Source organism: Myxine glutinosa, chromosome 7 (genome assembly GCF_964187855.1).
Source record: "Myxine glutinosa chromosome 7, kmMyxGlut1.1, whole genome shotgun sequence".
Lineage (NCBI taxonomy): Eukaryota > Metazoa > Chordata > Myxini > Myxiniformes > Myxinidae > Myxine > Myxine glutinosa.
The window spans coordinates 104,111,598-104,124,243 of record NC_136267.1 but is presented as its reverse complement, the minus strand read 5'-3'; the positions used below and the strand labels follow the sequence as shown (position 1 = coordinate 104,124,243).

At 43.8% G+C, this 12,646-nt stretch overlaps 1 protein-coding gene across 1 annotated transcript in view; it reads left to right on the top strand.

The window, feature by feature from the left end:
* The window catches only part of LOC137431610 (interferon-induced helicase C domain-containing protein 1), a 54,025-nt gene that overhangs the window by 21,430 nt on the left and 19,949 nt on the right, over positions 1 to 12,646 (top strand). The window contains exons 6-7 of the mRNA XM_078782709.1: positions 225 to 481; positions 9,313 to 9,462. Coding sequence (XP_078638835.1) covers positions 225 to 481; positions 9,313 to 9,462 — 407 coding nt within the window. The remainder of the gene's footprint in view (positions 1 to 224; positions 482 to 9,312; positions 9,463 to 12,646) is intronic.

The window sequence follows — 12,646 nt, the reverse complement described above, 5'->3', positions numbered from 1 at the left end:
GTGTCTTGATCTGTTCTGTGTCCTAGTTCTTCCACGAGCCTAGACCATGTATAAAAAATACGTTTTTCACCCTTGTATTCCTTTCCCCACGACCAGGGATAGGAATTTTCATCTATTTTTTTTTTAAACATTTTTTGATCTGGTACTCACATGCAAGCTCTGAGAACATTTACTGAAAACAGAGTTAACCGTTACTGTGTTTCTTTGTATAACATGTCTTACAGGGCACAAAGATGACCTAGAAAAAGTTGCCTCGGATCCTCGCTTTGAAAATTCCTGCTTGAATAAATTGCAGCAAGCGATCGTCGATAACTTTGCCAAAAATACAAGTTCACAAGGCATTGTGTTCACTCAAACCCGAAAAAGTGCTTTTGCACTCGGAGAGTGGATTGGACAGAACGAAGATCTGCAGAGCCATAAAGTGAAAGCTCATTACCTGGTTGGTTCAGGCAATGGAAAAAACCACAAGCAAATGACCGCTGTAAGATATATTTTGGTGTGTGTGTGTGTGTGTGTGTGTGTGTGTGTGTGTGTGTGTGTGTGTGTGTGTGTGTGTGTGTGTGTGTGTGTGTGTTTTCACTGATCGTAGATAAAACACAAACTATGGAAATAACACAAGAAAGGGATATGATGGGCTGTATTTACATATCGATGATGATGATGGTGTGAGTCGTAGCTTTCGACGAATCTCTTCCCTTGATTGGCGTGCTCATTAAGCATTGTGCGATGGCTGTATCGGTAAGAATGGGTGGTGAGCAGTTGCCAATGAAGGGAAAATCCTGCACAGAGAAGTGATTATAGTGATAGAGGTGTGTGCTATCCCTCGCGCACTCTCTATTCAAACGAGTATCGTTGGCTGCAGGTGCAGTAAATGCAATGTGAAGTCTGATGCACATAGGCGCAGCAGACTGGCCATGTTGTTGGTATGACGACGGCTGGCCTTGATGTCCAAAGAGGACCCAGCTTTCTGCAAATTCTGCGCTGTGATGCCTGAATTGTTGCCACCACTAACTTTCGTGGGCATATTTATCCATGCTGCTTAGGCTGACTGATGTGCAGGTGCGGTTTTAAGTATGAGTGTCCTCATAGCCTAAGCCGAAAGAGGCTTACCCACAAGGCAGTGGGGATCCGTTACCCTGGACAAGGGGGACCATACCAGGTACTGTCAGCAGAAGCCAGCCGAGCCCTGGACTCGCATATAGGGCAGGGACATCACTCCCTGAGGTATCTGAAAAACAGCTACCCAGCTACGTATGGATATATTCTGTTGAAATTTGGTCCAGTGAGTTAAGGTCTAAAGACAATATTTTGTGAAAAGATGGCAGTGGTTAAGAACATGATGCCAGATGAAGAAACTTATGGAGGGCTATTTTGGGTCACTTCAACGCCCTCTGGATTGTGGTGCTGATGTGGCAAGGGATTCCGAAAGTCTTATCTCACACTGCAGATGTCCATCCATGGGTGGATGTTGTGTGTGCTGTTCACCTTAATCCTCTCTCTCCTCTCTCTTTCACTTGTCCTTAGATGGGCGTCTTTCTCCTTGGAAAGTTGTCAATATCACTCCCATCGATATAAAGGTTCCAAAGCTTATCCTCAACTACATACAGTCATGTGAAAAAGTAAGTACACCCCATGTAAAGTTTTGACTTTTTCAACATATTTAAACATACAGCTATTTGATTTTCATTTCAACAATATTGATAGATAAAGGTGATATAATATAACAAATATCATGAAACATTTACATTTTGTAGTCCATTGTATAATTTAAATAAACATAAATGCAAATTTCGCATGTGGGAAAAAGTAAGTACACCCCTACATTTATCAACAACAACAACAACATGCATTTTAAAGGCCATTTTCCCTACTAGAGCGGGGGTTAGCCTTGCGGTCCCCATGACAATCTTCTCCATTTTGCCCTATTTTCTGCATCTCTCCTTGTTAACCCCCTTGCCCGCATTTCTTCTTCCACCATCTTTAGCCAAGTCTTTCTTGGTCTTCCCCGTCCTCTACTTCCTTCTACATTCATTTCCATCACTCTTCTCAACCAGTCACTTTCATCCTTCCTCAACACATGACCAAACCATCTCAACCTGTTCCTCTTCACAGCATCAATCACAGGCTCTATTCCCATCATCTTTCGCAATTCATCATTTGTCTTCCTCTCTCTCAACGATACTCCGCACATCCGTCGAACCATTCGCATTTCCACCCTTTCCAACCTTCGTTGCTGCTCTACGTTCATGACCCATGTCTCGCTCCCATAAATCATAACACTTCTCACACATGCAGCATACACCTTTCCCTTCAGCTTCAACGACACTCCCCTCATCATCAGCACGCCACTCAGTTCCTGAAACTTCTTCCATGCACATCTCACTCCAGCAACCATTGCCGAGTCTGATCCACCTTCTCCATTCAGCATGTCTCCGAGGTAGCAAAATGTTTTCACACCTTCCAGCTTCACGCCGTCTCCAAGATCCAACTCAACATTTCCTCCATCTGCAGCTCCCTCTGTGCACACCTTACATTTGAATGTAGCTGCCACACTGGTTAATGACTCTCTCAGACCACTACATTTTTGATGAACCCACTCAGCGCACATTGTACATTGAATGGAGTTCACTCCGACACCCTTCCTACACACAGCACAGGGCCACATCCCAGTTCTTTCCACCTCACCACATGCTTTACCACTTGCCATCACCTTCGTCTTTCCGATATTCACCTTCAGACCTTTTGTCTCCATACATTCCTTCCACTTGTTCATCTTTTCCTTCAGTCCATCCATACTTTCCGCAATCAACACCAGATCATCTGCAAACAACAACTCCCACGGTAAACCCTCCTTTACGTTCTGAGCCAGCACCTCCATCACAGCTACAAATAGTAGTGGACTTAGTACCGACCCCTGATCCACTCCCACCTTCACCTCAAACTCACCACTGTTCCCGTCCTTCGTCCTTACAGCTGTGCGTGCTCTTTTGTACATTGCCATCACAACTCTGATCAACCATTCCTCCACTCCTAACTTCCTCAATGCCCATGTCAATACTTTGCGTGGAACCCTGTCGAATGCTTTCTACAGATCAACAAACCCAAGAAACAACTTCTTCCTCTTCTCCATGTACTTCTCCTGCAACTGCCTCACAATGAAAAGTGTGTCTGTCGTTCCTCTTCCTGGCATAAATCCAAACTGCATTTCGTCGATTTTCACTTTCTTCCTTATCCTCCTCTCCAACACCCTTTCCAATACCTTCATTCCATGCTCCAATAACTTTATCGCTCGGTACGAGCCACACTCCAGCGGGTCACCTTTCCCCTTGTATAGAGGGACGAGGGTACTCAGTTCCCAATTCACTGGAATGCGGCCTTCTTTCACCACCATATTACAGATCTCTGTCATTCTCTTCACACCCCAACTTCCTGCTGCCTTCAACATATCTCCCACAACTCCCGTCGGCCCTCCCGCTTTTCTACCCTTCATTGCTTTTATCGCTTCCTCAACTTCTTCTCAGTTCGGTCCCCTTGTGTTTTATACCTCTCCCCCCCCCCCCCCCTCCCCTTCCCACGCCTCCTGCCCCCAAGCCCTCTCCCTCCCACACTTCTCCCTGCTCTCAAATGTTGTGGTTGTGTGCTTCCCCTTCTCTCCCCATCTTGTCTTCCGCTCCCTCTTTTTGTATATTTTGTTTGTCTGGTTGATTTGTTTGTGAAATAAATGTTAGCTCTTTCACGAGCCTCGATTCAGTATACAAAAAAAAAAAAAGTTATCTTCTCTGCCGGTCCTAAAACTGGGTTACTCTCTATGTTGCCATCCCATTCATTCTCTGTATTCAACAGCATTTCCATATATCTTTTCCATCTTCCTTTAATTCCATCTGGGTCCACAACGATTTGTCCCACTTCATCCTTCAAGCAACTCACCCCCATCACATCACACCTCTCTTTCGCTATCTGCTTTGCAATCCTGAATACTGCTTTCTGACCCTCTTCCGAATCCAAGCATTCTCCGAACATTTTCCTACATGCCTCCTGCGCCTTTGCTACCTCTTTCTTTGCAGCCTTCCTGGCTGCCTTATAACTTTCATGCTCTGCTGTTTCTGCTCCCGTACCCTTCGCCTTCTGCCACTCCTTGAACTTCTTCCTCTTCTCGTCAATCCTCTTTCCAACTTCATCATCCGACCACCATGTTTCAGAGTGCCTCGGTGGTCCTTTTGTCCATCCACATACCTCACCAACGGCTCCCAACAGACTAGCTTTCATTGACATCCAACCACTTTCAAGCTCAACCACATCATCCTCGACCCTACTCAGCCTCTCTTTTAATGCCTCCCTTACTGTCACCTCTTTCAACCTCCACACCTTCATTCTCGGTTGGTACTTCACCCACCGAGCTCTCCTCACACCTTTCACCCTTATGTCGCAGACAACCAAGTGGTGCTGTGAAACAGCCTCCTCTCCCGGGATCACCTTTGTGTCCCCGGAGGTGCCCCCTATCTCGCCTACGCACCATCAGGTAGTCAACGGTTGTCGTCGACCCACCTGACGTGTATGTAACAAGCTTATTATCCTCTTTCTGGAACTGAGTATTACAAATCAACAAATCAGCTCCATCAGCAAACTCCAAAATCCTTTCACCTTCTCCATTTCTCATACCATATCCGTAACCCCCATGAACTCCGTCAAAACCATCCATACTCCTTCCCACATGTCCATTTCGGTCTCCTCCTACCACAACAACTTCCTCATCTTTCACGTTTTCCATCAGCTTCTCTATCGCACACCAGAACTTGTCCTTCTCTTCATCGCTTCGACCAACCTGCGGAGCATATCCCGAGATGACGTTCACCAAGAGCTTTCCAATCATCATTTTCACCATCATCAACCTATCACTCACTCTAGTCACACTCACCACACTGTCTACAAACTCCTCAGAAAACAGGACACCAACACCATTCACGCCCTCCAGGCACCCTTGCCACATAAACTTGTATTTCTGTCCCTGCCTACCCTTCACCATTCTCACACCACTTCCCTTCCATCTCGTCTCTTGCACACAACATATGTCCACTCTTCTTCTGACCAATACTTCCACCACTTCTCCTGATCTCCCTGTCATTGTCCCTACATTCCATGTCCCAAACCTCAGAAACCTATCTCCACTTCGGGCTGTACCCTGCCCATATGTAGTTGTAATTGTCATGGTTCTCTTTTTGAGGCAATGTTTTTATGGCCGGATGCCCTTCCTGACGCCAACCCTCTTAGTCGTCTCTTACAACATGCAGGGATACGGTGTACCTATTCTAATCCAGGGTACACACTGGGAAACGTTTAAAACATGGAAATTTGGGGGTGGGGGCGGCGAGGGCGGCGTCAGCATCACGGCTGCGGTTTAAACATATTGAAATAATATTTAAACAAAACCATGAAAAACAATCTGGGAAAAGTCTCTAAGTGAGAACGTGGATTTGAGAAAGCAGGAGCAGAGGTGGAAGAAAAACGAGATATAGGGGGCGGGGCACAAGTCGAGACGAGGAGGAGAGCGAACAAGCACGTGTCCGGGAGGAGAGAAAGAATTAATATAGAATTATTATTTTTGTTTATTTGTTTGTTCTGTTTTCAAAACGCTGGACAAAGGGTAAGATGTTCGTGAGAGGTAGGGGGGAGAAAAGAAAATCAAAGAAACAAGCAAATACTATGAAGGAAAGAACCCATATTCACAAAACACTGACGGGGGGGGGGGGGGGGGGCGGGAGGGAGCCCGGAGAGACCAGGCCGCGCACGAGGCGCGAACCAAAAAAAACCGACTAATTACACACAAATTTGCAACAACTACAAAACCAAAACCAAATGGAAACACACAATAACACATACACAACAAAATACCCAGTGGAAATTTGACAAAGACACGAACGGGAAAACACTCAAACTTTGATGCCGTGGAGAGATCGAAGCAAGCCTTGTCGCTCGAGGGACCGGAAGTCAGCTGTATCAACACCTGTATCAAGACCTGCTGTATCAAGCTGTACCTGCTGTATCAACACCTGCTGTATCAAGTCAGCTGCAACACACCCCTACATTTATCACTACTTCAAATACCTAAAATTAGAATCAGGTGCAAATGATTAGAACATCGTTAGAGAGGATCTTGGAGGAACCTGTCTTATTTAAACCTCAGACATTTTGTTTGGTTTGCTTTTTCTGGTTGAAATGTGCGGCGTCACCATGCCAAGATCAAAAGAGCTCTCTGAGGCCTTCAGAAAGAAGGTTATAGATGCCTACGAGTCTGGGAAGGGATTTAAAAAGATCTCCAAACAATTTGAAATCAATCATTCGACTGTCCGGAAGATCATCTACAAGTGGAGAAGATTCCAAACAACTGCCAACTTGTCCAGGCCAGGCCGCCCCAGCAAGTTCAGCCCGAGAGTAGACCGCAAGACGCTGAAAGAAGTCTCTCAGAATCCCAGAATGTCATCACGGGACCTACAGGTAGCTCTTGCCACTGTTGATGTCAAAGTGCACGAGTCTACCATTAGAAAGAGGCTGCACAAATTTGATCAACATGGGAGGTGTGCCAAGGAGGAAACCGTTGCTGTCCAGAAAGAACATCAGGGCAAGACTAAAGTTTGCCAATGAACACCTTGGCAAAGACCAGCACTTCTGGAACAATGTGCTCTGGACAGATGAGTCAAAGGTAGAGCTATTTGGCCACAGTACCAGAAGACATGTTTGGCGAAAACCAAAGACAGCATTTGACCACAAGAACCTGATACCAACTGTAAAGCATCGTGGTGGAAATATTATGGTTTGGGGCAGCTTTGCTGCATCAGGGCCTGGGCAGCTCACCATCTTAGAATCCATTATGAATTCTTCATTGTACCAGAGGGTGCTTGAGGATAATGTGAGGCCATCTGTCGGAAAGTTGAAGCTCAACCGCAGGTGGACCTTGCAACATGACAATGACCCTAAACATACCAGTAAATCCACCAAGGAATGTCTGAAAAGAAAGAAATGGAGGGTTCTGGAATGGCCAAGTCAAAGCCTGGATCTAAATCCCATCGAGATGTTGTGGGGGGATTTGAAACGAGCTGTGTATGCAAGAAACCCCTCAAACATCGCACAGCTGAAAGAATTCTGCATGGAGGAGTGGGCAAAAATTTCTCCCAGTTGATGTCAGAGACTGGTAGACAGTTATACGAAACGCCTACTTGAGGTTGTTTCTGCCAAAGGGGGCAGGCAATACCACCTATTAGAGCCAAGGGTGTACTTACTTTTACCACATGCGAAATTTGCATTTATGTTTATTTAAATGATACAATGGACTAAAAAAAAAAAAAAAAAAAAAAAATTCTGCATGGAGGAGTGGGCAAAAATTTCTCCCAGTTGATGTCAGAGACTGGTAGACAGTTATACGAAACGCCTACTTGTTGTTTCTGCCAAAGGGGGCAATACCACCTATTAGAGCCAAGGGTGTACTTACTTTTTCCACATGCGAAATTTGCATTTATGTTTATTTGAATGATACAATGGACTAAAAAAAAAAAAAAAAAAAAAAAAAAAATAAACCATCACAAAAGGATGCCATCACATTTTTTTTTTTTTTTTTTTTTTTTTAGTCCATTGTATCATTCAAATAAACATAAATGCAAATTTCGCATGTGGAAAAAGTAAGTACACCCTTGGCTCTAATAGGTGGTATTGCCCCCTTTGGCAGAAACAACCTCAAGTAGGCGTTTCGTATAACTGTCTACCAGTCTCTGACATCAACTGGGAGAAATTTTTGCCCACTCCTCCATGCAGAATTCTTTCAGCTGTGCGATGTTTGAGGGGTTTCTTGCATGCACAGCTCGTTTCAAATCCCCCCACAACATCTCGATGATACAATGGACTACAAAATGTAAATGTTTCATGATATTTGTTATATTATATCACCTTTATCTATCAATATTGTTGAAATGATGATCAAATAGCTGTATGTTGAAATATGTTGAAAAAGTCAAAACGTTACATGGGGTGTACTTACTTCTTCACGTGACTGTACATATCAGCCTTTCCCCATCATAAGCAAGGTAATGGAGTCCATCATTGCAGCCGACCTGACAATATCTCTTCCGTAACTCACTAATCTCTGACAACCAGTTTGGCTTCTGACCTGGCCATTCCACCTTGATTATGTTACTTACTCATTCTGACACAGCACTGGGTGGATGCCCTGAACCACAATCAAGAGGTTAGGGCCATTTCTGGATATCTCTTGAACTGTTGATACTGTGTACATCCAGCCTTGATTTTGAAGATGTCTTCATTTAGTGCTCAAGACCTCCTACACAAGAGGTTACATAAATTCCTATTTGAGCAGAAACAGCGGGTGACCCTAGATGGAGCTATATTGTATGAGATATATCAGTGATCTGTCTGCTTCTATTGAAAACCAACTTTACCTTTTTGCCGATTACTCCATCATGAGCAGAACAATACATCGCACTTGTGAAAAGCCAGCTGCTGCCGAATCCATTTCATCAGACGTTGACATCAGTTCTATCAGACCTGGCCAAGATAAGACACTGGTCATCTACTTGGACCATGACATTCAATGAGAGCAAGTCACACACTGTCTCAACCACAAGGATGGGCAATAAAGCTACCCAATCCACTTTCCTAGACAGCCCCTGGAAGAGTTGCAGTCCCTGGAACACCTTGGCCTCACTATGTGTGCCATAACCTTCCATGGGAGGATCATATCACCAAGCTAGCATCAAAGACCAGTAGCCCTCTAAGTTTCCCCCATTAATAACTGAGGCATTCATGAGTCAAACAACGCTCATCATGGTTTGCAAAGCTATTTGACAAAGCTCTGGGGAGTATTGCTTCCAATTCTGGACACGTACAATTGCTTCCCACCTTGCTTCGCTTGCAATGGTCAGAAATGTCCATACTGCCATACTCCGATAGTTTGGATACCTTTTATCTTTATGGTTCAGCTCTTCCGTCGGCCCAGCGCCCTTGACCCTTGCATATGAAAATTTTCCCATGATCGGCAGTTAACAATCAACAACAGGTATGCTCGACAATTCCTGAGTAATCTTGAGTTTGCAAATGCCAATTTGTGTCAAAGTTACTTTTTATATCCTTGCATCTTCCATTGCATGCACGTTAAGTGTTGTCTTTCAATTTATTGTCTTTAATAAGCATATCAAAGTGTTTATCTCAGGATTTTAGTGCTGTTAAATGTAACATATTTTTCCATGTCGAGCAGTAAGATGGATTATTTTCAATAACTATAATGATCAATCTTGTGTTGTTTAACAGAATGAGCAGAAAGAGGTGATAGAAAAATTCCGCATTGGCACTATCAATTTGCTGATCTCCACAAGTGTGGGAGAAGAGGGATTGGACCTGAAGGCTTGCAACTTTGTTATTTGTTACCGCATGGTCACCAATGAAATCGCGATGGTTCAGGTATGCTTTGAAGTGGATGCCATCAGTAAGGGCAATTAAGTTTGATTTGAAAATGAACAGAGTAGATGTTTTGTTTGTGTGATTTTCATTTATTGTACAGTACTTTTTAAATTTTGGATGGGATCTGATTTTGTTTTCTTCTCTAATTGTTCATTTCACATCCTGGCCTTTATTTTCTGAAAAATCGTCCCCCTTTCTTGAAGGGACAAGAGAGGCTATTTAAATTGGTGTGTGCATGTGTGCACATTAACAGCAGGGTACAGGTGCAGAATAAAAGACTTTTAGAAAGGAATAATGAGAGCAAGGGAAAGTGGGCACGGGGTGAACAAGCAGGATAGGGCAGACTCTCAATTACTGAAGTGGAAGGGAAAACTTGGGAAGAAGCAGAAATGGAACAAAAATTGAAATAAAAAAAATTAAACACTCAAATGAAGAGGAGGGTGAAGGAATTGGGGAAACTTGACAGTATGGAAACTCACAGAGGTGGGCTTGAGGGAGGGGTTAATGAGGGCAGAAAATATTTGGGATGACATAAGATGGTAGTGAATAGTTTGCTCTTGAAGCCCGAGAGAGGAGGAGGTTGGTTCCACAGATGGGGAAAAAAGGAACGATTGAGTGGGGATGAATACTGAGCCTGGATTATGGGAGTTTCACCAGAAGAGAGTTACTGGCAGACTATAAGTGCCATACAGAATCCTGGGGAGGGGGAGACAAAGCATGGAAAGGACAAGGGTGCAAGACCAGAAAAGATCAGATGGTTGAAGATGGGGAAACCACTTTGAAGGTTTGGGGAAACCACTTGTTTTCCATGGCATCAAGCTGAGCATGGTGTTAGGCAAGGATGCTAAGCCAAATTGGAGAGCAGTACTCCATGAAGCTGTGGATGAAGTTAAGATGTACCAAGGAAGGACTTTCAACGGTTGAGAATGCCCAGTTAGTGGCTGCCATTCGGAGGCCAACTAAAATGTGTAGTTTGCCTTCGACAGATCGGGGTTGATGGTGAGGTTCAAAGGTTTGAGAGACTAAATGTCTTCAAGGGGTCTGTTAAAGTTGTAAATGGAAGGGTTTGCCAGATCATCTTTTTGAAGAGACAGAAATAAGAGTGTGAGATTTGTCGAGATTGAAGGACATACAGTGCATTCAGAAAGTATTCAGACCCCTTCACTTTTTTCACATTTTGTTATGTTGCAGCCTTATGCTGAAATCGTTTAAATTCATTTTTTCCCTCATCAATCTACACTCAATACCCCATAATGACAAAGAGAAAACAGGATTTAAGAAAGTTTTGCAAATTTATTAAAAATAAAAAACTGAAATATCACATTGACATAAGTATTCAGACCCTTTGCTATGACACTTGAAATTTAGCTCAGGTGCCTCCCATTTCTCTTGATCATCTTTGAGATGTTTCTACACCTTGACTGGAGTCCACCTGTGGTAAATTCAATTGATTGGACATGATTTGGAAAGGCACACACCTGTCTATATAAGGTTTCACAGCTGACAATGCCTATCAGAGCAAAAACCAAGCCATGAGGTCGAGGGAACTGCCTGCACAGCTCAGAGACGTCGAGGCACAGATTTGGGGAAGCCTACAAAAAAAATTCTGCTGCATTGAAGGTTCCCAAGAGCACAGTGGCCTCCATAATTCTTAAATGGAAGAAGTTTGGAACAACCAGGACTCTTCCTAGAGCTGGCCGCCCGGCCAAACTGAGCAATCGGGGGAGAAGGGCCTTGGTAAGAGAGGTGACCAAGAACCCGATCGTCACACTGGCTGAGCTCCAGAGATCCTGTGTGGAGATGGGAGAAACTTCCAGAAGGACAACCATCACTGCAACACTCCACCGATCTGGGCTTTATGGCAGAGTGGCCAGACGGAAGCCTCTCCTCAGTGAAAGACACATGAAAGCCCACTTGGAGTTTACAAAAAAGCACCAAAAGGACTCTCAGACTGTGAGAAACAAGATTCTATGGCCTTTCAGAGTTATTGTGGTTTGAAATATATTTTCAATGAAAACTTGGCCCCCTGACCTTTGAACCCAAAAAATAATTTACCCTAAGCATTTTTGACCATTTTATGCCACATGCTATTTTCGGGAATTGAATAATGAACATTTTGGTGTTGGTTAGAAGGGAATCGGATAATGTTTGACAGAGTTATTCGTAAAAAAAAACAATTTTTGACCTTAATTTTGACCTTTTAAGGTCACTCAAGGTCAAAGGTCATGGTGCCAAATGAAATGTCGTATGTGACTTCCTATATGTCAGTAACAGTAAGTGTATGCATATCTCTTGTACTTTTAGAGTTATAGTGGTTTGAAATGTATTTTAAATGAAAACTCGACCCCCCCTGATTTCACGTTTTGGGTGACCTTGAGCTTAACCTTGGGCCTAGAGAGTTAAAAATTGGGCACAGTCTATTCCAGAGCAAGGCAAATATGTGTGTAAAGTATGGCGATGCTACGTGCAACGATGTAGATGTAGTACTGCGCACAAACAGACAGACAAACCAACCAACCAACATACTTGCCAGAATCTATTCCGGCAAGTAATAAGGAGGATTTTCCAGTCATAAAGATCGTTCATGAAGATTAGGAATAGGACTGAGTCCAAGACACTGCCTTGGGGCACTCATGCCTTGACAGGAAGAGTTGATGAGAGGAGCCCGTTGGGAGCCACATGATGGCTATGAGAATGGAAGAAGTGAGTAAGAGGATGTGGCCTTGAGTGGAGGAAGTGAGTAAGCTGTGAGAGCAGGTGGCCTTGGATGTCATAAGCAGAGAGTTTGGAGAGCAAGGATGGTGTAGAGGCAAGATGTTGCCTGAAAGTGTGTCATCCCTTGGATGGACATTCAGCCGGATGTCCCATGTGTTATATATCATATTGGTTGTTGGACACTAAACATCCCACAGTGTCTTTCACAAAGAGAAGGTGAGTTATTGACGGCATCCTGGCCAACTTCCAATTTTCCGGCCTGACTACTGCTAAAAAGGCAAAAGCAAACCACCCAGTGTTTTCCTTGCCATGCCACTACCTTGACAGCACTGAACTGGCCTTCAGGCAGAGCACTCACAGAAAAATGACATGTGCTTGTATTTGTTTATACATATATTAAAATATTTGCATTGTTTGAGCCATAAGACAAATTTAGCATCTATGGATGTACTCTTTTTTTTTTTCTTCT